Here is a 24,127-nt window from a genome sequence, read left to right on the forward strand (position 1 = left end):
TGAGTGCAGAATGTTTCCTGGTGTTGCCTTGTCTCTTTTTAAGAGCCTGGTTTCTTCCCCTTCTACTGCAACAAACTAAACGGTTATCCTTCCGAATGTGAGACCCCAGAAACCACATTGAACACTATTCACCGTTCCTGTCCCTCGCTGCGACATCCATCACAATAGGCCCATGGTGCCGCCATCCACTCTGCCTCTGACTCTTAATGTTAGGCCGTATATGAGCCTCCACACACAGCAGAGGGCGTGATGCTCAGGGCTGCGATCAAGTGACAGAGTGGAAGTGAAGGTGGGGTAGTGCAGGATAGAATTACATAGCCCAGAATTGTATGTTTTAGGGGGTTTATGGTAAGTGTGTGTGTTGTTCGGTTGAGGGGGGGGGGTATTCTTGTCTGGTGTGAGGCTAGTGTTTGGTAGAAGATTAGGTTGAATATGGTTTTAGTTTTATACATGCATAGAGACACCATGACTATCATACATCTAGGCATGTACTGTGCTGAAATCTTCCAGTATATTTACACAAGGACGTCTTTATCTTCCCTTGGCTAAACAATAGCAGTGCTGCCAGAAAACTTGTGGTCAGGCGGCATTTGCCTCAGCACTTTTCAATCAGGTGTACCACTTTTGATTTAGTTTAATGAAATATAGCGACGCAAAGTGTTTGAAAAGGAGCAAGGTGCTGTTTTTTAGACCGATACCTCATGTCCTTCATCACTGAGTTCTGCTGCATGCTCTTTGCGTGTCTTGACCAATCACATTCACGGAAAGTGCAGGTGCCACGCACAACGCACAACGCTCAAAGCTCAAGGCGCGCTCTCCACTTTCCTCCGGTATTTATTTAGTAAGCGTGATAACATGGGAATTAGACTATGTTCAGTCTGATCAACTGTAGGCTACTAACATCAGCAGCTGCATTGTCTAGCCTACTACGCGTCCTGTCCCTCTGGCCAGGGTTAACGAAGTATTTATAGCCTATTTGTTTGTGAGAAAATGTGAATAGGATCAAGTTTGGTTCATATTCAAAATTGGGCTGACTAGGCTACCTAGACTTTTTCAATCCGACATGTTTAACTGTAATGAATCACAATAGGTGACAGATAATGTTTTATTAGGCCTACAGTTGCATAGGGCAGGACTACACGATGCAAACCTGCATAAAGCTTGCTCAGCCCTGTGACTTTTATTGTCAAATCATCTTGCTTTCTCTGTGTCTGTGTATAGGAAACCCCCTTAGTCGTTCTTTAAAAATATAATTCATATGAACAAGTACAAGGTTGCTGCAGTTTGACAGGGTTCTCATCTTCCCAAGGGCAGGAGTTTTTCCAGGAGTTTTTTTAAAACCATGTGACCTGATTAGAAAAAGTCTGGTCCAATCATAGCCCATATTAAACGTTTTTACAACAGATGAACCACGTTATACCAGAGTTTTACCAAGTTAGGTTACCAGATAAGGAAAATATGGGGCCCAGATTTTTTTTCGCCACATCACTCTGGGACATATGGTGCCACCTCTGCGGAGAGAGGATTCCTTCTCCCTGTATCCAGGTGACGGCAGAGCAGTATGCCTCTCATTGTGACAAATCCAAGGCGATAAGAGGGGGGTATAGACCTAAGAAGGTGGGCAACGGGGAAAAAACATTACATTAACCTTGTAACATAATTCAGCACAAATTAGGAGAGCGCGACAAATAAAACATACCCGTACCCATACCCGTTTCATTGTCTACAGCAGGCACTGCCCCCCCTCACTCCCCCTGATCTTTCCTCTTCCCCTCTCTCTGCGCCTGCTTTCTTTCAGAACCGCGGACAGCGACCCGCCTGACATCTCTGTTGCCAGGGCAACGCGCTGCCTGCTTGCAGTGGCTCCTGGTGCGCTTTGAAGCAGCTGTAATTGTATATTCTGACAAGACCCTCAGCTCCCGATGCAGCATCCGGGTAACGCATACAGCATCTGCAAAGCATTCCGTGCAGTGATTTAGGCTAAATAAAGCAGCGTTGAAAAGTAGGTAAATTAGTTATCTCACTGTTTCACAATACACATGTCATGGCAGTAATCTTCGAGATGACCTGGTGGAGGGAGAGAGCCATGGAGGAGGAATTGGAGAGAGATACGTAGACGGGGGGGAGAGATAATGAACCTATCACTCTCAGCCATAGGGTGTCGCTGTTTACTGTTGCGATAGCGGAACAGAATGGGTTGTTCAGATAACCCATTATAGACCTACACAAGACAAACCTAGGAAAGCTGAAGTGGCAAAAATGTAGATATCTATCATTTTCATATTGTGACACACTGACTGCATTACTTGTTATATCTATCACATCTAAATGTTTAATGCATTTGAATAGAGGATGTAATAATTTAAAAAATAGTGGTGAGTAAGCTGAAATTCGTGGTATTATAGAGGCTTCCCACTCAAAGTATAACAACTGATAAAATAAGGACAGTATATTTCCTATAAAATAAAGACAGTGTATTGCTGATAAAATAAGGATAGTGTATTGCTGATAAAATATAGACAGTGTATTGCTGATAAAATAAGGACAGTATATTTCTTATAAAATAAGGACAGTATATTTCTGATAAAATAAAGACAGTGTATTGCTGATAAAATATAGACAGTGTATTGCTGATAAAATAAAGACAGTGTATTCCTGATAAAATAAGGACAGTATATTTCTTATAAAATAAGGACAGTGTATTGCTGATAAAATAAGGACAGTGTATTGGTGATAAAATAAGGACAGTATATTGCTGATAAAATAAGGACAGTGTATTGCTGATAAAATAAGGACAGTATATTTCTTATAAAATAAGGACAGTGTATTGCTGATAAAATAAAGACAGTGTATTGCTGATAAAATAAGGACAGTGTATTGCTGACAAAATAAGGACAGCGTATTGCTGATAAAATAAGGACAGTGTATTGCTGATAAAATAAAGACAGTGTATTGCTGATAAAATAAGGACAGTATATTTCTTATAAAATAAGGACAGTGTATTGCTGATAAAATAAGGACAGTGTATTGCTGATAAAATAAGGACAATGTATTGCTGATAAAATAAGAACAGTGTATTGCTGATAAAATAAAGACAGTATATTTCTTATAAAATAAGGACAGTATATTTCTTATAAAATAAGGACAGTGTATTGCTCATAAAATAAAGACAGTGTATTGCTGATAAAATAAGGACAGTATATTTCTTATAAAATAAGGACAGTGTATTGCTGATAAAATAAGGACAGTGTATTGGTGATAAAATAAGGACAGTGTATTGGTGAAAAAATAAGGACAGTGTATTGCTGATAAAATAAGGACAGTGTATTGGTGAAAAAATAAGGACAGTGTATTGCTGATAAAATAAGGACAGTGTATTGCTAAAAAAAATAAGGACAGTGTATTGTTGGTAAAATAAGGAACAGTGGTGTAAAGTACTTAAGTAAAATATGTTCAAGTACTACTTAAGTAGTTTTTTGGGGTATCTGTAGTTTACTATTTATAGTTTTGACAACTTATACTTTTACTCCACTACATTCCTAAAGAAAATAATATACTTTTTACTCCATACAATTCCCGCATTTATCAAGTAAACCTCCCTGGTCATCCATACTGCCTCTGATCTGGCGAACTCACTAAACACAATGCCTCTGATCTGGCGGACTCACTAAACACAATGCCTCTGATCTGGCGGACTCACTAAACACAATGCCTCTGATCGGGCGGACTCACTAAACACAATGCCTCTGATCTGGCGGACTCACTAAACACAATGCCTCTGATCTGGTGGACTCACTAAACACAATGCCTCTGATCTGGTGGACTCACTAAACACAATGCCTCTGATCTGGCGGACTCACTAAACACAATGCCTCTGATCGGGCAGACTCACTAAACACAATGCCTCTGATCGGGCGGACTCACTAAACACAATGCCTCTGATCTGGCAGACTCACAAAACACACATGCTTCAATTGTAAATTATGTCTGAGTGTTGGAGTGTGCCCCTGGCAATGCCATCTGGTTTGCTTATAAGGAATGTGAAATTACATTTACTTTTAATACTTAAGTGTATTTAAAACCAAATACTTTCAGACCTTTCACTTTTACTTTAGTGATTTTCTGTTAGGATACATTACATGGCCAAAAGTATGTGGACACCTGCTTGTCCAAGATCTCATTCCAAAACCATTTGCATTAATATGGAGTTGGTCCCCCTTTGCTGCTACAAAACCCTCCACCCTTCTGGGAAGGCTTTCCACTAGACGTTGGAACATTGCTGCAGGGACTTGCTTCCATTCAGCCACAAGAGCATTAGTGAGGTCAGACACTGATGTTCGGCGGTTAGGCCTGGCTCACAGTCGGCGTTCCAATTCATCCCAAAGGTGTTCAATAGGATTGAGGTCAGGGCTCTGTGCAGGCCAGTCAAGATCTTCCACACCGATCTCAACAAACCATTTCTGTATGGACATCGCTTTGTGCATGGGGGCTGTGCCATGCTGAAACAGGAAAGGGCCTTCCCCAAACTGTTGCCACAAAGTTGGAAGTACAGAATCGTCTAGAATGTCATTGTATGCTGTAGCGTTAAGATTTCCCTTCACTGTAACTAAGGGGCCTAGCATGAAAAACAGCCCCAAACCATTATTCCTCCTCCACCGAACAACTACAGTTGACACTATGCATTGGGGCAGGCAGTGTTCTCCTGGCATCCACCAAACCCAGATTCATCCGTCGGACTGCCAGATGGGGAAGCGTGATTCATCACTCCAGAGAGCGTGTTTCCACTGCTCCAGAGTCCAATAACTGCCAGCTTTACACCACTCCAGACGATGCTTGGCATTGTGTATGGTGATCTTAGGCTTGTGTGATCTTAGGTTTGTGTTTCATAAACCTCCCGACGAATAGTTATTATGCTGACGTTGTTTCCACGCGCAATTTGGAACTCGGTAGTGAGTGTTGCAACCGAGGACAGACGATTTGTATGCACTACGCACTTCAGCACTCTGCGGTCCCGTTCTGTGAGCTTGTGCGGCCTACCACTTTGGGGCTGAGCCGTCGTTTCCGTTTCACAGTAACAGAACATATAGTTGACCGGGGAAGCTCTAGCAGGGCAGAAATTTGATGAACTGACTTATTGGAAAGGTGGCATCCTGTGACGGTGCCACGTTGAAAGTCACTGAGCTCTTCAGTAAGGCCATTCTACTGCCAATGTTTGTCTATGGAGATTGCATGGCTGAGTGCTTGATTTTATACACCTGTCAGCAACGCTTGTGGCTAAAAAATGAATCCAGTAATTTGAAGGGTGTCCACATACTTTTGTATATGTAGCGTATCTTTACTTTTACTCAAGTATGACAATTGGATACTTTTTCCACCACTGATAATGACAGTATATTGCTGATCAAAGACAAAGTATAAATGTAAAACAGCCTGTTTTTGGTAATTATTGGTTTAACTGTGCCATTGGAAACATGTCCTGTGAATCCCAGTGTACTGTTTTTGTCACCCATGCCCTTTATGTATATCATTTTCAATACATTTCAATAAGGACAGTATATTGCTGATCAAATAAGGACAGTATATTGCTAATCAAATAAGGACAGTATTTTTCTCATTAAATAAGTACAGTATATTGGTAATCAAATAAGAACAGTATTTTTCTCATTAAATAAGGACAGTATATTGTAAGAGGTGATACAATTAGGTCGATCCGTTATGGAAAGACAGTTACTTCAAAGCCAGGGCATGACGGTATTGGCCTACAGGTTAAGAACCACAAGGTGCCCAGACGCATGATGGTGCTGTTACATCATAAACTGGTAACAGAGGCGCGTAATAGGGCCGTTCTTGAAGGGATGAGACATTCAGTAGCTGCAGAGAGACAGCAGCATCAGGGCGGACGTTGAAGAGCGCTATTCTAAATGGCAAGACGACAGAAATAACCAACACTTGTAGTGCGATCCACTGATACGGAATTTCTTTGTGTGCTTTCAGATTTGAGAATTTCTGCGTTAGGCCTATAGTCTAGTTTTTCTAGCATACAATGGCGATACAAACCCGAAAAAGACGGTGGTTAGGTGGATGGGCATTTCCTTATTTTGCTCTTCTTTTTCTTCATTTGAAAGGAATCTCCGGACAGATACGATACTCCATTCAAGAGGAATTGAAAGTCGGAACGGCAGTTGGGAATATAGCTAAAGACCTGGGATTCGACACCTCGAGACTAGCGGACCGGAATCTTCGCATTGTGTCTGGAACAAAGCACGAGCTCTTCCAGGTTAACCAGAGAGATGGTGCTTTGTTAGTGAACCACAGAGTAGACAGAGAGGAACTGTGCGTAAAATACACGCCGTGTTTCATCAACCTAAAAGCTGTGATAGAAAATCCGCTAGAAATGCACCAAGTGACAGTAGAGATAATAGATGTAAATGATAATTCCCCTAAATTCCCCGAGGAAACATATCATTTGGAAATACTAGAGTCCGCATTGGCAGGGACACGGTTCCAAGTGGAGGGAGCACACGATTCAGATGTAGGCTTAAATGCTTTGCAGTCTTACACCTTAAGCCACAACCAGTATTTTCGTGTGGAAACCGAAGAATTTGGTGAAGACGGTAAAATCCCATTTCTAGTATTACAAAAACCATTGGATAGGGAGCTTATTTCTCAACACACGTTGCTGTTAACAGCGTTAGATGGGGGCAAGCCACCCAAAACAGGAGCCCTTAATATCACAGTTATTGTGTCTGATATAAATGACAATGCACCCGTGTGTGACAAGCAGAAATACACAGTAACCGTAAAGGAAAGTGCACCCGCGGGGACATTTTTAATTCGATTGAATGCCTCTGATACGGACGAGGGTTTAAATGGCGAGGTCAAGTATTCTTTGCGAGGCAAATTTAGAGCTATGGGTGCTGAGCCCTTTGAGTTGGACAGTAAAACAGGAGAGCTAAAAGTGAAGGGTGGCCTTGATTTCGAGGAGAAGCAAGTGTATGAGATGAAGGTACTGGCAGCGGATACAGGAGCGGTGTCTCTCTCCACACACTGCAACGTGCTCGTCAGAGTTGAAGACGTGAACGACAACAGGCCCGAGATTGACGTCACCTCTCTGTCCAGCCGGATCCCCGAGGACGCACCTCCCGGTACCGTGGTAGCGCTAATGGGGATGACCGACCTGGACTCGGGTGTGAACGGACAGGTAATCTGTTCTTTACCGAAGGATTTACCGTTTGATCTGAAGCCTTCTCCCGATGGACATTTCTATTCGTTAGTCACGAATGAATTCCTTGATAAAGAGTCTGTGGCTCGGTATGATATTACCATCACGGCTAAAGACTTAGGAACCCCTCCTTTGACATCAACTAAAGTCATTCAAGTGGAGGTAGTAGATGTTAACGATAACAATCCACTTTTCACTGAAAACCCTTACACATTTTATGTAGTTGAAAACAATAAGCCCGGCATGCCTATTTTCTCTGTAAGCGCTTCTGATTTGGATGAAGGAGAAAATGCAGCCGTTACATATTCACTGGACCGTGGGAGCACTGGACAAAGCGTGGCATCCTTCCTAAACATAAATGAAGGCAACGGTAACATTTATGCACTAAAGAGCTTTGACTTTGAAACCCTCAAAACATTCCAGTTTCACGTCATTGCCAAGGACTACGGAACTCCGTCATTAAGCAGCAACGTCACAATAAACGTGTTCATTCTGGATCAGAACGACAACGCTCCAGTGATCCTGTATCCAGTCAGCGCTAACGGTTCCGCTGAAGGTGTGGAGGAGATTCCCCGCAATGTGAACGCAGGCCATTTGGTGACTAAAGTGAGAGCCTATGACGCTGATATAGGATATAACGGCTGGTTGTTATTTTCACTGCAGGAAGTTACTGACCACAGTCTCTTTGCTTTGGACCGCTATACAGGACAGATAAGGACACTTCGGTCATTCACAGAGACAGACGAGGCTGAGCATAAACTGGTCATACTGGTAAAAGACAATGGGAACGTTTCACTCTCAGCAACAGCTACTGTGATTATCAACGTTGTGGAGCCCAAAGAGGCTTTTGCAGCTTCTGATGTTAAAAGCGCAGTAAAAGACGAGGAGGAGAACAGCGTTACATTTTATTTGATCATCACTTTGGGGTCAGTTTCAGCACTTTTTATCATCAGTATCATCGTGTTGATTGTAATGCAGTGCTCCAAAGCCCCAGACGATTCCTCCAAGTATTTACAAGATGTGAATTACGACGGGACACTGTGCCACAGCATCCAGTACAGATCCGGAGACAAACGGTACATGTTAGTTGGACCCAGAATGAGTATAGGTTCTACTATAGTCCCGGGCAGCAATGGGAATACTCTAGTGGTACCTGACCACAGGAGGAGTGCTTCTGGAGAGGTAAGAACTGTCTTTATCCGTTACTGCCTATTATGTCAGAGAAAGAGACATGTTTTGAGTGAATGTGTGTGCGAGCATGTTGTCGTCTGTGCGTAATGTCCAAACGCAAACTCGCTGTAGGGGGCGCTGTCCATGGTGCTGAATTCCAAGCTCACTTCTTAGGTTAGCTGGCGAGTGCATGCTAGGCTAGGCTACTGCCTGAGGTGTATTATCTGTTATTTCACTGTGCACACCTTCAATTTAGTATGTTTCTCTTCCTCTCCTATCTAGCACCGCTTTATCTTTCTCGTTATTTTATTTGTATTTTTACTGATATCGGCGTATTTACTGGATTCGATACAGACGACACACACGGAAGCTCATCGTAGCCTGTTGGGTGGACAAGAATCCCGGACCACATGGTGTCAGTGTAACATAAGGAGACTGTTTGGTACTTTGTAGATTAGACCCTACCCCTCTCTGGGCTGTTTTGTTTCACACACAGAGACCGGTGTGGACACCCGAACAAGACGTGTATACGATAGTCAGATAATAGGTGTATTATTTTCCGGTGCTGAAGCATTTGATTCAGTATGGATCATTACGAGTTGGCCATCTGATCAGTAGGATTGTATTTTTTCATTGAGGACAGTGTTTTTGTCCCGCTGTTTAACGATGGGAGACGGAGGACAAAGGCGCAGATGGGAGTACTGGTGGGTTGCTCTGCGTTTCTCTTTGCTGCTGTGCTTCGTGGAGCAGGTTTCGGCTCAGATAAGGTACTCTATTCCAGAGGAGGTGAAAGAAGGATCCGTTGTTGGAAATGTTGCTAAGGATTTGGGTCTTGCCGTCAGTACTTTGGTGGAGAGGCGGTTTCGTATCGTTTCTGGATCTAATGACGCTCTTTTCCAGATAAATCAGAACAATGGCGTCTTGTATGTTCATAAGAATATCGACAGAGAGGAGCTCTGTGATGGCACTGGCGTGTGCTTGATAGACCTTAAAATAGTCGTTGAAACCCCGCTAGAAGTCCATTATGTAGCTGTAGAAATCACAGATGTGAATGATAATTCACCTAATTTCCCAGAAAAGGAACAGAAATTTGAGATAGCTGAGCATACCCCTCCAGGTACACGGTTCCAATTACATGCAGCTCGTGATCCTGATGTTGGGATGAATTCAGTTCATACCTATAAAATAACGTCTAACGATCATTTTGAAATCGATGTGCGGCAAAGCGACGAGGACAAAATACCCTTTTTAGTTTTAAAGAAGTCACTGGACAGGGAACAACAAGTAAAACACACTCTTCTCCTAACATCGATAGATGGAGGTAATCCTCAAAGATTAGGAACTCTAAATGTTACAATTGTTGTTCTAGATAGTAATGACAACCGTCCCGTCTTTAGTCAGGATACATATAATGTTAGGATACAAGAAAACGTTGGAGTTGGTACAGTTGTTATTAGAGTAAATGCAACTGATCCAGATGAAGGAAGTAATAGTGAGGTTGAGTTCAGCCTGGGTAAAACCTTAAGGAGAAAAGTCTATGATATTTTTGAACTGGATAGGCTAACTGGAGACATTAGAGTTAAAGGTGAAGTGGACTTCGAGGACACAGAGGTGTATAAACTAGATGTTCAGGCCTCGGACAAAGGACAACCTCCGCTGACTGTGGAATGTAGAGTGGTCATAAAGATAATCGATATCAATGACAATGAGCCAGAAATTGATGTTACATCCCTCTCTAATACGGTGTCTGAAGAGTCCAAACCAGGAACTGTTATTTCTCTCATCAGTGTCACAGATAAAGACTCCGGTATTAATGCTAAAGTGATTTCAAGTATATCAGAAAATATACCTTTTGAATTGAAGCCATCATATAAAGAAAACGTATATTCTATAGTCACAAAAGGACGTTTAGATCGAGAACTCGTGTCCCATTATGACATCACAATAACAGCCACTGACTGTGGTCAGCCTCCTCTGTCCACATTCAAAACTCTGAGCGTCCAGATATCAGATGTGAACGATAACAGCCCAGAATTCTCCCAAAACCCTATTGAGCTCTACTTAGTGGAAAATAACGCCCCTGGTGCATCCATATTCGCTGTAACCGCCTTTGATAAAGACTTGAATGAAAATGCTGCTATTTCATATCACATAATTAGAGGAGAAGGGATACAGAACGATATGGCATCTTTCTTGAATATCAATTCTGATAATGGATATATTTCCGCTCTAAAAAGCTTTGACTTTGAAACCCTCAAAACGTTCCAATTCCAAGTTGTAGCTACAGACTCTGGAATTCCGTCACTAAGCAGCAACGTCACAATAAACGTGTTCATTCTGGATCAGAACGACAACGCTCCAGTGATCCTGTATCCAGTCAGCGCTAACGGTTCCGCTGAAGGTGTGGAGGAGATTCCCCGCAATGTGAACGCAGGCCATTTGGTGACTAAAGTGAGAGCCTATGACGCTGATATAGGATATAACGGCTGGTTGTTATTTTCACTACAGGAAGTTACTGACCACAGTCTCTTTGCTTTGGACCGCTATACAGGACAGATAAGGACACTTCGGTCATTCACAGAGACAGACGAGGCTGAGCATAAACTGGTCATACTGGTAAAAGACAATGGGAACGTTTCACTCTCAGCAACAGCTACTGTGATTATCAACGTTGTGGAGCCCAAAGAGGCTTTTGCAGCTTCTGATGTTAAAAGCGCAGTAAAAGACGAGGAGGAGAACAGCGTTACATTTTATTTGATCATCACTTTGGGGTCAGTTTCAGCACTTTTTATCATCAGTATCATCGTGTTGATTGTAATGCAGTGCTCCAAAGCCCCAGACGATTCCTCCAAGTATTTACAAGATGTGAATTACGACGGGACACTGTGCCACAGCATCCAGTACAGATCCGGAGACAAACGGTACATGTTAGTTGGACCCAGAATGAGTATAGGTTCTACTATAGTCCCGGGCAGCAATGGGAATACTCTAGTGGTACCTGACCACAGGAGGAGAGCTTCTGGAGAGGTAAGAACTTACCCTAACCTTTACAATCCATAATGTATTTTGTTTTGATCATGTTTGGTCCGTGGCTAATGTACGTAGGCAAACTAGCTGCCGTGGTTTCTGTCCATGGTGCTGAACTTCAAGCTCCCTTCATTAGTTGGAGAGATCACGCTAGACTACTACCATACCTGCGTTTTCTGTTATTTTGCTATGTATCTACTCACCTTCCATCTCCATTTGTACTCGTTATTTGATAGCTAATGTATGCATATTTATTGGTTTGTAATCTCTCGGAGCTCATATAATTGTGGATGGAATCCCAGCCCACAGGGTGCCAGTATAGCACAAAGATACAGTCTTGTGCTATGTACTATAGGGCCTGCCCCTCTCTGGGCTGTTTTGTTCTGCTTTTATCTGATTTGGTTTGTTCTAGAGAGAGCTGAGCAGACATCCGAAAACCCTGATATGTTGGACAGAGAGAACCGTATTCTTTTCCGGTGCTGAAATATTGGATACAGTATGGATAATAACGAGTTGTTTATCTGAATATTAGGATTCGATTTTCTTTCATTGAGGATTGTGCATAATTGTGTATTTCACGATGGGAGACGGAGAACAAAGGCGCATATGGGAGTACTGGTGGGTTGCTCTGCGTTTCTCTTTGCTGCTGTGCTTCGTGGAGCAGGTTTCGGCTCAGATAAGGTACTCTATTCCAGAGGAGGTGAAAGAGGGATCCGTTGTTGGAAATGTTGCTAAGGATTTGGGTCTTGCCGTCAGTACTTTGGTGGAGAGGCGGTTTCGTATCGTTTCTGGATCTAATGACGCTCTTTTCCAGATAAATCAGAACAATGGCGTCTTGTATGTTCATAAGAATATCGACAGAGAGGAGCTCTGTGATGGCACTGACGCTTGTCTGATAAACCTGAAAATCGCTGTTGAAAACCCTTTAGAGATTCATTATGTTGGTGTAGAAATAACGGATGTTAATGATCACTCGCCCAGTTTTACTGAAAAGGATCTGCACTTAGAGATAGCGGAAAATGCCCTTTCTGATACGCGCTTTGAACTCCAGACCGCACGGGATGCAGATGTTGGATTGAACTCTGTGCGCATGTACGTATTAAGTAGTAATCCTCATTTCGAATTGGAATTAATTGATAATGGAGACGAAGACAAAGTTCCGTTTTTAATCTTAAGGAAGGGTATTGATAGAGAACAAAACACAAACCACGCATTCATTTTAACAGCAATAGATGGAGCCAATCCTCCGAGATCGGGTACTCTAAATATTACGGTTACAGTTGTTGATGTCAATGACAATCGACCCGTTTGTGGTAAAGATATCTATTCTGTTACTATCCAGGAAAATGCACCTATTGGAACAACCGTTTTAAACATAAACGCCACTGACACAGACGAAGGTCAAAATGGTGAAGTTGAATATGCACTTGGTAGAAACATAAAGCGCAAAGTTCATGACATATTTAATTTGAACAGTCTTACTGGTGAAATTCGTGTCATAGGTCCAGTAGACTTTGAAGAGAATGAGGTTTACAAATTAACAGTGCAAGCCTTTGACAAAGGACAACCCCCACTATCAGTCGACTGTAGAGTTGTCATCAAGATAACGGATGTAAACGACAATAAACCAGAAATAGAGGTGACGTCACTGTCTAACATGATATCCGAGGACTCAAAGTCTGGAACAGTCATATCTCTCATTAGCGTAACGGATACAGACTCCGGTAACAACGGCAAAGTCCTATTAACAATATCCGAGGACGTCCCATTTGAATTAAAACCATCATTTCAGGACAATGTATATTCTGTCGTCACAAAAGGGCGATTAGATCGAGAACTCGTGTCCCATTATGACATCACAATAACAGCCACTGACTGTGGTCAGCCTCCTCTGTCCACATTCAAAACTCTGAGCATCCAGATATCAGATGTGAACGACAACAGCCCAGAATTCTCCCCAAACCCTCTTGAACTGTATTTACTAGAGAATAACCCCCGTGGTGCATCCATATTCTCTGTAAGCGCCACAGATAAAGACTTGAATGAAAATGCTGCTATTTCATATCACATTGTTAGAGGAGAAGTGACACAAAACGATATGACATCTTTCTTGAATATAAATTCTGATGATGGATATATTTCCGCTCTAAAAAGCTTTGACTTTGAAACCATCAAAACGTTCCAATTCCAAGTTGTAGCTACAGACTCTGGAATTCCGTCACTAAGCAGCAACGTCACAATAAACGTGTTCATTCTGGATCAGAACGACAACGCTCCAGTGATCTTGTATCCAGTCAGCGCTAACGGTTCCGCTGAAGGTGTGGAGGAGATTCCCCGCAATGTGAACGCAGGCCATTTGGTGACTAAAGTGAGAGCCTATGACGCTGATATAGGATATAACGGCTGGTTGTTATTTTCACTGCAGGAAGTTACTGACCACAGTCTCTTTGCTTTGGACCGCTATACAGGACAGATAAGGACACTTCGGTCATTCACAGAGACAGACGAGGCTGAGCATAAACTGGTCATACTGGTAAAAGACAATGGGAACGTTTCACTCTCAGCAACAGCTACTGTGATTATCAACGTTGTGGAGCCCAAAGAGGCTTTTGCAGCTTCTGATGTTAAAAGCGCAGTAAAAGACGAGGAGGAGAACAGCGTTACATTTTATTTGATCATCACTTTGGGGTCAGTTTCAGCACTTTTTATCATCAGTATCATCGTGTTGATTGTAATGCAGTGCTCCAAAGCCCCAGACGATTCCTCCAAGTATTTACAAGATGTGAATTACGACGGGACACTGTGCCACAGCATCCAGTACAGATCCGGAGACAAACGGTACATGTTAGTTGGACCCAGAATGAGTATAGGTTCTACTATAGTCCCGGGCAGCAATGGGAATACTCTAGTGGTACCCGACCACAGGAGGAGAGCTTCTGGAGAGGTAAGCGCTATATATTTATAATCTTATGTGTTTGTTTTTGGCCTATATGGGTGTTTGGGAAATATGATGATACCTCCCTTAAAATAGTTGACGAGTCATAACCAGGCCCCAGCAACACTCATTTGTCTACAAACGGCATTTCTGTGCATAATGGCTGGTGCGGTTGAGGTCTTCTCTAGTGGTGCTGAATTGTACATTCATTGTTTTCCGTTGAACGCGTGTTGTTGCCTTCTCTTCCTTTTTAAGTGTGTTGGCCAGTCCTCTACATCATCTTAGTAGCCTACTGTTCCATACCATTTTATATTCTTCCTCGACCTTTCCTCACCCTTTTACATTGCTATGTGCCCCCGAGTGGCGCAGCGTCCTGGTTCGAATCCCGGCTGTATTACATCCGGCCGTGATTGAGAGTCCCATAGGGCGGTGCACAATTGGCCTAGCGTCATCCGGGTTTGGCCGGGGTAGGCCATCATTGTAAATAAGAATTCGTTCTTAACGGATTTGCCTAGTTAAATAACGGTTAAATGAAAAAATGGACCCAATGCAACTGGGGCTTTTATCAATACAAATAGTCACAACCAAATGTATGTAGAAAACAATGCATTCTACGGCGGTAAACAGGAGCACGGAGCGCTGGGTGTCAGTATAACACAAGGAGACTAACTGGTGCTTTGTAGAATAGGCCCTGCCCCTCTCTGGGTTGTTTTGTTCCATACATAGGTCGGGGCTGACATTAGAACAAGACGATAGGCATAAAGGATTGTGTTCTATTTCGCTGATGAAACATTGGAGAAAGTGTGGATAGAAACCCGTTGGCCATCTGATCTTCAGCATTGGATTTTTTTCATTGAGGAATTGTGTTTCATTTTCTATTTAACGATGGAAGACGCAGGACAAAGGCGCAGATGGGAGTACTGGTGGGTTGCTCTGCGTTTCTCTTTGCTGCTGTGCTTCGTGGAGCAGGTTTCGGCTCAGATAAGGTACTCTATTCCAGAGGAGGTGAAAGAGGGATCCGTTGTTGGAAATGTTGCTAAGGATTTGGGTCTTGCCGTCAGTACTTTGGTGGAGAGGCGGTTTCGTATCGTTTCTGGATCTAATGACGCTCTTTTCCAGATAAATCAGAACAATGGCGTCTTGTATGTTCATAAGAATATTGACAGAGAGGAGCTTTGTGTCGGAAATGTTGCATGTGTGATAGATCTAGAGATCATTGTTGAAAACCCGTTAGAAGTCCATTATGTAGGTGTAGAAATAACAGACATTAACGACCATACCCCCAGCTTCTCCGAGAAAGATATACACGTCAAAATAGCTGAGAATAAACTGCCAGGGGCTCGTTTTGAACTCCAGACTGCGCGTGATTTGGACTATGGAATAAATTCAGTACGTACCTATAAATTAAATCAAAACGAGCATTTTGATTTAGAGCTGCGAGATAGCGGGGAAGGTGATAAAATCCCTTTTTTGGTTTTACAGAAAGCCTTAGATAGGGAACAGAAGACCAAACATGTATTATTATTGAGAGCATTGGATGGGGGGAATCCGCCTAGAACAGGTACTCTGAACATCACTGTCACAGTCCTTGATACAAATGATAATCAACCTGTATGTAGCCAAGACGTCTACTCAGTGACGTTACAGGAAAATGCTGATATCGGTAGGATTGTAGTAAGCGTTAACGCAACTGATACAGACCATGGATCAAATGGAGAAGTTGAATATACGCTTGGTAGGAATTTAAAGCGTGGAGTATATGACATATTTGAACTGGATAGCCTTACTGGAGATATTCGGGTTAAAGGTCCAGTAGATTTCGAGGATAATGAGGTGTACAGGTTAAATATAGAGGCGTCTGATAAAGGACAACCTCCACTGACTGTTGATTGTCGAGTTATTATAAAGATAACTGATGTAAATGATAATAAACCATCTATTGGTGTAACATCCCTCTCTAATACGGTGTCTGAAGTTTCTAAACCAGGAACTGTTATTTCTCTCATCAGTGTCACAGATAAAGATTCTGGTATTAATGGTAAAGTGCTTGCTAGTATATCTGAAGACGTGCCATTTGAGTTAAAGCCATCATATAAAGAAAACGTATATTCTGTCGTCACAAAGGGTCGTTTAGACAGAGAACTCGTGTCCCATTATGACATCACAATAACAGCCACTGACTGTGGTCAGCCTCCTCTGTCCACATTCAAAACTCTGAGCGTCCAGATATCAGATGTGAACGATAACAGCCCAGAATTCTCCCAAAACCCTATTGAGCTCTACTTAGTGGAAAATAACGCCCCTGGTGCATCCATATTCTCTGTAAACGCCACTGATAAAGACTTGAACGAAAATGCTGCTATTTCATATCACATAGTTAGAGGAGAAGGGGCACAAAATGATATGACATCTTTCCTGAATATCAATTCTGATAATGGATATATTTCCGCTCTAAAAAGCTTTGACTTTGAAACTTTAAAAACGTTCCAATTCCAAGTTGTAGCTACAGACTCTGGAATTCCGTCACTAAGCAGCAACGTCACAATAAACGTGTTCATTGTGGATCAGAACGACAACGCTCCAGTGATCCTGTATCCAGTCAGCGCTAACGGTTCCGCTGAAGGTGTGGAGGAGATTCCCCGCAATGTGAACGCAGGCCATTTGGTGACTAAAGTGAGAGCCTATGACGCTGATATAGGATATAACGGCTGGTTGTTATTTTCACTGCAGGAAGTTACTGACCACAGTCTCTTTGCTTTGGACCGCTATACAGGACAGATAAGGACACTTCGGTCATTCACAGAGACAGACGAGGCTGAGCATAAACTGGTCATACTGGTAAAAGACAATGGGAACGTTTCACTCTCAGCAACAGCTACTGTTATTATCAACGTTGTGGAGCCCAAAGAGGCTTTTGCAGCTTCTGATGTTAAAAGCGCAGTAAAAGACGAGGAGGAGAACAGCGTTACATTTTATTTGATCATCACTTTGGGGTCAGTTTCAGCACTTTTTATCATCAGTATCATCGTGTTGATTGTAATGCAGTGCTCCAAAGCCCCAGACGATTCCTCCAAGTATTTACAAGATGTGAATTACGACGGGACACTGTGCCACAGCATCCAGTACAGATCCGGAGACAAACGGTACATGTTAGTTGGACCCAGAATGAGTATAGGTTCTACTATAGTCCCGGGAAGCAATGGGAATACTCTAGTGGTACCTGACCACAGGAGGAGAGCTTCTGGAGAGGTAAGAACTTTACCCTACTACCTTTACAATCCATAACATGTATTTTGTTTTGATCATGTTGTGGTCCGTGGCTAATGTACGTAGGCAAACTAGCTGCCGTGGGTTCTGTCCATGGTGCTGAACTTCAAGCTCACTTCAGTTAGTTGGAGAGATCACGCTAGACTAGGCTACCATACCTGCGTTTTCTGTTATTTGTGCTATGTATCTACTCACCTTCCATCTCCATTTGTACTCGTTATTTGATAGCTAATGATATGCATATTTATTGGATTTGATAATCTCTCGGAGCTCATATAATTGTGGATGGAATCCCAGCCCACAGGGTGTCAGTATAGCACAAAGATACAGTCTTGTGCTATGTACTATAGGGCCTGCCCCTCTCTGGGCTGTTTTGTTCTGCTTTTATCTGATTGTTTGTTCTGAGAGAGCTGAGCAGACATCCGAAAACCGTGATATGTTGGACAGAGAGAACCGTATTATTTTCCGGTGCTGAAGTATTGGATACAGTATGGATAATAACGAGTTGGTTATCTGAACATTAGGATTCGATTTCTTTCATTGAGGATTGTGCATAATTGTGTATTTCACGATGGGAGACGGAGAACAAAGGCGCAGATGGGAGTACTGGTGGGTTGCTCTGCGTTTCTCTTTGCTGCTGTGCTTCGTGGAGCAGGTTTCGGCTCAGATAAGGTACTCTATTCCAGAGGAGGTGAAAGAGGGATCCGTTGTTGGAAATGTTGCTAAGGATTTGGGTCTTGCCGTCAGTACTTTGGTGGAGAGGCGGTTTCGTATCGTTTCTGGATCTAATGACGCTCTTTTCCAGATAAATCAGAACAATGGCGTCTTGTATGTTCATAAGAATATCGACAGAGAGGAGCTCTGTGATGGCAATAGTGCGTGTGCTTGATAGACCTGAAAATAGTTGTTGAAAACCCGTTAGAAGTCCATTATGTAGGTGTAGAGATAAGAGATGTGAATGATAATTCACCTAGTTTCCCGAGAAAAGGAACAGCAAATTTGAGATAGCTGAGAATCTACCCTCCAGGTACACGGTTCCAATTACATGCAGCTCGTGATCCTGATGTTGGGATGAATTCAGTTCATACCTATAAAATAACGTCTAACGATCATTTTGAAATCGATGTGCGGGCAAAGCGACGAGGACAAAATACCCTTTTTAGTTTTAAAGAAGTCACTCGATAGGGAACAACAAGTAAAACATATTCTTAGTTAGCATCGATAGATGGAGGTAATCCGCAAAGATTAGGAACTCTAAATGTTACAATTGTTGTTCTAGATAGTAATGACAACCGACCCGTCTTTAGTCAGGATACGTATAATGTTAGGATACAGGAAAACGTTGGAGTCGGTACGGAATTGTTATTAGAGTAAATGCAACTGATAGATGAAGGATAGTAATGGTGAAGTTGAGTATAGCCTTGGTGAAAACCCTTAAGGAGAAAAGTATATGACATACTTTGAACTGGATAGGCTAACTGGAGACATTAGAGTTAAAGGTGAAGTGGACTTCGAGGACACAGAGGTGTATTAAATATATGTTAGGCCTCGGACAAAGGACAGCCTCCGCTGACTGTGGAAGAATGTAGAGTTATCATAAAGATAATCGATATCAATGATAATGAGCCCGAGAAATTGATGTTACATCCCTCTCTAATATGGTGTCTGAAGAGTCCAAACCAGGAACTGTTATTTCTCTCATCAGTGTCACAGATAAAGACTCCGGTATTAACGGTAAAGTGATTTCAAGTATATCAGAAAATGTACCTTTTGAATTGAAGCCATCATATAAAGAAAACGTATATTCTATAGTCACAAAAGGACGTTTAGATAGAGAACTCGTGTCCCATTATGACATCACAATAACAGCCACTGACTGTGGTCAGCCTCCTCTGTCCACATTCAAAACTCTGAGCGTCCAGATATCAGATGTGAACGATAACAGCCCAGAATTCTCCCAAAACCCTATTGAGCTCTACTTAGTGGAAAATAACGCCCCTGGTGCGTCCATATTCGCTGTAACCGCCTTTGATAAAGACTTGAATGAAAATGCTGCGATTTCATATCACATTGTTAGAGGAGAAGGGATACAGAACGATATGGCATCTTTCTTGAATATCAATTCTGATAATGGACATATTTCCGCTCTAAAAAGCTTTGACTTTGAAACCCTCAAAACGTTCCAATTCCAAGTTGTAGCTACAGACTCTGGAATTCCGTCACTAAGCAGCAACGTCACAATAAACGTGTTCATTCTGGATCAGAACGACAACGCTCCAGTGATCCTGTATCCAGTCAGCGCTAACGGTTCCGCTGAAGGTGTGGAGGAGATTCCCCGCAATGTGAACGCAGGCCATTTGGTGACTAAAGTGAGAGCCTATGACGCTGATATAGGATATAACGGCTGGTTGTTATTTTCACTGCAGGAAGTTACTGACCACAGTCTCTTTGCTTTGGACCGCTATACAGGACAGATAAGGACACTTCGGTCATTCACAGAGACAGACGAGGCTGAGCATAAACTGGTCATACTGGTAAAAGACAATGGGAACGTTTCACTCTCAGCAACAGCTACTGTGATTATCAACGTTGTGGAGCCCAAAGAGGCTTTTGCAGCTTCTGATGTTAAAAGCGCAGTAAAAGACGAGGAGGAGAACAGCGTTACATTTTATTTGATCATCACTTTGGGGTCAGTTTCAGCACTTTTTATCATCAGTATCATCGTGTTGATTGTAATGCAGTGCTCCAAAGCCCCAGACGATTCCTCCAAGTATTTACAAGATGTGAATTACGACGGGACACTGTGCCACAGCATCCAGTACAGATCCGGAGACAAACGGTACATGTTAGTTGGACCCAGAATGAGTATAGGTTCTACTATAGTCCCGGGCAGCAATGGGAATACTCTAGTGGTACCTGACCACAGGAGGAGAGCTTCTGGAGAGGTAAGACGCTAATATTTATAATCTTATGTGTTTTGTTTTGGCCTATATGGGTGTTTGGGAAATACGTGCTCAAATAGTTGACAGTAGGCAAACTAGCTGCCGTGGGTTTCTGTCCAGTGGTGCTGAAGTACATTCATCGAAGCGTCTCTTCTTTAATGGTTGGAGTCCTCTACATCATCTTAGTAGCCTACTGTTCATACCATTTTATATTCTTCCTCGACCTTTCCTCACCTGTTATATTGCTATGTACTACTCACCTTCCATCTCCATTTGTACTCGTTATTGATAGCTAATGTATGCATATTTATTGGTTTGTAATCTCTGGAGCTCATATAATTGTGGATGGAATCACTACAGACCACGAGCGCTGGGTGTCAGTATAACACAAGGAGACTAGTCTGGTGCTTTGTAGAATAGGGCCTGCCCCTCTCTGGGTTGTTTTGTTCGCTATACATAGGGTCGGAGCTGGAGACATTAGAACAAGACGATAGGCATAAAGGATTGTGTTCTTTTTCGGTGATGAAACATTGGAGACAGTGTGGATAGAAACCCGTTGGCCATCTGAATCTTCAGCATTGGATTTTTTTCATTGAGGAATTGTGTATAATTTTCTATTTAACGATGGGAGACGCAGGACAAAGGCGCAGATGGGAGTACTGGTGGGTTGCTCTGCGTTTCTCTTTGCTGCTGTGCTTCGTGGAGCAGGTTTCGGCTCAGATAAGGTACTCTATTCCAGAGGAGGTGAAAGAGGGATCCGTTGTTGGAAATGTTGCTAAGGATTTGGGTCTTGCCGTCAGTACTTTGGTGGAGAGGCGGTTTCGTATTGTTTCTGGATCTAATGACGCTCTTTTCCAGATAAATCAGAACAATGGCGTCTTGTATGTTCATAAGAATATCGACAGAGAGGAGCTTTGTGTCGGAAATGTTGCGTGTGTGATAGATCTAGAGATCGTTGTTGAAAACCCGCTAGAAGTCCATTATGTAGGTGTAGAAATAACAGACATTAACGACAATTCCCCCAGCTTCTCCGAGAAAGATATACACGTCAAAATAGCTGAGAATAAACTGCCAGGGACTCGTTTTGAATTACATACAGCGCGTGATTTGGACTATGGAATAAATTCAGTTCGTACCTATAAAATAACATCAAAACGATCATTTTGATTTAGATGTGCGGCAAAGCGGGGAAGGTGATAAAATCCCTTTTTGGTTTTACAGAAATCCCTAGATAGGGAACAAGAAGACCAAACATGCATTATTATTGAGAGCATTAGATGGGGGAATCCGCGAAAGATTAGGAACTCTAAAATGTCACATGTCCTTGATAGAAATGATAATCGTCCTGTCTGTAGTCAGAGACGTCTACTCAGTGACGTTACAGGAAAATGTTGATATCGGTAGGATTGTAGTAAGCGTTAACGCAACTGATACAGACGATGGATCAGAATGGAGAAGTTGAATATACGCCTGGTAGGAATTTAAAGCGTGAAAGTCTATGACATATTTGAACTGGATAGGCTTACTGGAGACATTCGGGTTAAAGGTCCAGTAGACTTCGAGGATAATGAGGTGTACAGGTTAAATCTAGATGTTCAGGCCTCGGACAAAGGACAACCTCCGCTGACTGTGGATTGTCGAGTTATTATAAAGATAACTGATGTAAATGATAATGAACCATCAATTGGTGTAACATCCCTCTCTAATACGGTGTCTGAAGATTCCAAACCAGGAACTGTTATTTCTCTCATCAGTGTCACAGATAAAGACTCTGGTATTAATGCTAAAGTGCTTGCTAGTATATCTGAAGACATGCCATTTGAGTTGAAGCCATCATATAAAGAAAACGTATATTCTGTCGTCACAAAGGGTCGTTTAGACAGAGAACTCGTGTCCCATTATGACATCACAATAACAGCCACTGACTGTGGTCAGCCTCCTCTGTCCACATTCAAAACTCTGAGCGTCCAGATATCAGATGTGAACGATAACAGCCCAGAATTCTCCCAAAACCCTATTGAGCTCTACTTAGTGGAAAATAACGCCCCTGGTGCATCCATATTCGCTGTAACCGCCTTTGATAAAGACTTGAATGAAAATGCTGCTATTTCATATCACATAATTAGAGGAGAAGGGATACAGAACGATATGGCATCTTTCTTGAATATCAATTCTGATAATGGACATATTTCCGCTCTAAAAAGCTTTGACTTTGAAACCCTCAAAACGTTCCAATTCCAAGTTGTAGCTACAGACTCTGGAATTCCGTCACTAAGCAGCAACGTCACAATAAACGTGTTCATTCTGGATCAGAACGACAACGCTCCAGTGATCCTGTATCCAGTCAGCGCTAACGGTTCCGCTGAAGGTGTGGAGGAGATTCCCCGCAATGTGAACGCAGGCCATTTGGTGACTAAAGTGAGAGCCTATGACGCTGATATAGGATATAACGGCTGGTTGTTATTTTCACTACAGGAAGTTACTGACCACAGTCTCTTTGCTTTGGACCGCTATACAGGACAGATAAGGACACTTCGGTCATTCACAGAGACAGACGAGGCTGAGCATAAACTGGTCATACTGGTAAAAGACAATGGGAACGTTTCACTCTCAGCAACAGCTACTGTGATTATCAACGTTGTGGAGCCCAAAGAGGCTTTTGCAGCTTCTGATGTTAAAAGCGCAGTAAAAGACGAGGAGGAGAACAGCGTTACATTTTATTTGATCATCACTTTGGGGTCAGTTTCAGCACTTTTTATCATCAGTATCATCGTGTTGATTGTAATGCAGTGCTCCAAAGCCCCAGACGATTCCTCCAAGTATTTACAAGATGTGAATTACGACGGGACACTGTGCCACAGCATCCAGTACAGATCCGGAGACAAACGGTACATGTTAGTTGGACCCAGAATGAGTATAGGTTCTACTATAGTCCCGGGCAGCAATGGGAATACTCTAGTGGTACCTGACCACAGGAGGAGAGCTTCTGGAGAGGTAAGAACTTACCTAACCTTTACAATCCATAATGTATTTTGTTTTTGGCCTATATGGGTGTTTGGGAAATATGATGATACCTCCCTTAAAATAGTTGACGAGTCATAACCAGGCCCCAGCAACACTCGTTTGTCTACAAACGGCATTTCTGTGCATAATGGCTGGTGCGGTTGAGGTCTTCTCTAGTGGTGCTGAATTGTACATTCATTGTTTTCCGTTGAACGCGTGTTGTTGCCTTCTCTTCCTTTTTAAGTGTGTTGGCCAGTCCTCTACATCATCTTAGTAGCCTACTGTTCCATACCATTTTATATTCTTCCCTCGACCTTTCCTCACCCTTTTACATTGCTATGTGCCCCCGAGTGGCGCAGCGTCCTGGTTCGAATCCCGGCTGTATTACATCCGGCCGTGATTGAGAGTCCCATAGGGCGGTGCACAATTGGCCTAGCGTCATCCGGGTTTGGCCGGGGTAGGCCATCATTGTAAATAAGAATTCGTTCTTAACGGATTTGCCTAGTTAAATAACGGTTAAATGAAAAAATGGACCCAATGCAACTGGGGCTTTTATCAATA

General features: G+C 42.6%; 4 protein-coding genes and 2 pseudogenes across 4 annotated transcripts; all 6 read left to right on the plus strand.

The window, feature by feature from the left end:
- The first annotated feature begins 5,881 nt into the window (after positions 1–5,881).
- Positions 5,882–8,500, plus strand: LOC106611822 (protocadherin beta-6). Its single transcript, XM_045724976.1, has one exon. It carries the CDS (start codon positions 6,044–6,046, stop codon positions 8,498–8,500), a length of 2,457 nt encoding a protein of 818 aa, XP_045580932.1. The 5' UTR covers positions 5,882–6,043.
- Positions 8,461–11,452, plus strand: LOC106596336 (protocadherin alpha-8). The gene has a single exon (XM_045723953.1). It carries the CDS (start codon positions 9,059–9,061, stop codon positions 11,450–11,452), a length of 2,394 nt encoding a protein of 797 aa, XP_045579909.1. The 5' UTR covers positions 8,461–9,058.
- A 521-nt stretch (positions 11,453–11,973) lies between these two features.
- On the plus strand, positions 11,974–14,384 carry LOC123744788 (protocadherin alpha-8-like). The gene has a single exon (XM_045724977.1). The coding sequence runs from the start codon at positions 12,000–12,002 to the stop codon at positions 14,382–14,384; it is 2,385 nt and encodes a 794-aa protein (XP_045580933.1). The 5' UTR covers positions 11,974–11,999.
- Positions 14,385–14,840: 456 nt separating this feature from the next.
- Positions 14,841–17,639, plus strand: LOC123744789 (protocadherin alpha-3-like). Its single transcript, XM_045724978.1, has one exon. The coding sequence runs from the start codon at positions 15,240–15,242 to the stop codon at positions 17,637–17,639; it is 2,400 nt and encodes a 799-aa protein (XP_045580934.1). The 5' UTR covers positions 14,841–15,239.
- Positions 17,640–18,192: 553 nt separating this feature from the next.
- LOC123744790 (protocadherin alpha-3-like) lies at positions 18,193–20,578 on the plus strand (annotated as a pseudogene).
- A 609-nt stretch (positions 20,579–21,187) lies between these two features.
- LOC123744791 (protocadherin alpha-8-like) lies at positions 21,188–23,665 on the plus strand (annotated as a pseudogene).
- The last annotated feature ends 462 nt before the right edge of the window (positions 23,666–24,127 follow it).

Source organism: Salmo salar, chromosome ssa09 (assembly GCF_905237065.1).
Source record: "Salmo salar chromosome ssa09, Ssal_v3.1, whole genome shotgun sequence".
Lineage (NCBI taxonomy): Eukaryota > Metazoa > Chordata > Actinopteri > Salmoniformes > Salmonidae > Salmo > Salmo salar.

What these genes read in the sequence shown, in the direction of transcription:
- LOC106611822 (XM_045724976.1), top strand. Translation starts at nt 6,044, where the DNA reads ATGGCGATACAAACCCGAAAAAGACGGTGGTTAGGTGGATGGGCATTT.
- LOC123744788 (XM_045724977.1), top strand. Translation starts at nt 12,000, where the DNA reads ATGGGAGACGGAGAACAAAGGCGCATATGGGAGTACTGGTGGGTTGCT.
- LOC123744789 (XM_045724978.1), top strand. Translation starts at nt 15,240, where the DNA reads ATGGAAGACGCAGGACAAAGGCGCAGATGGGAGTACTGGTGGGTTGCT.
- LOC106596336 (XM_045723953.1), top strand. Translation starts at nt 9,059, where the DNA reads ATGGGAGACGGAGGACAAAGGCGCAGATGGGAGTACTGGTGGGTTGCT.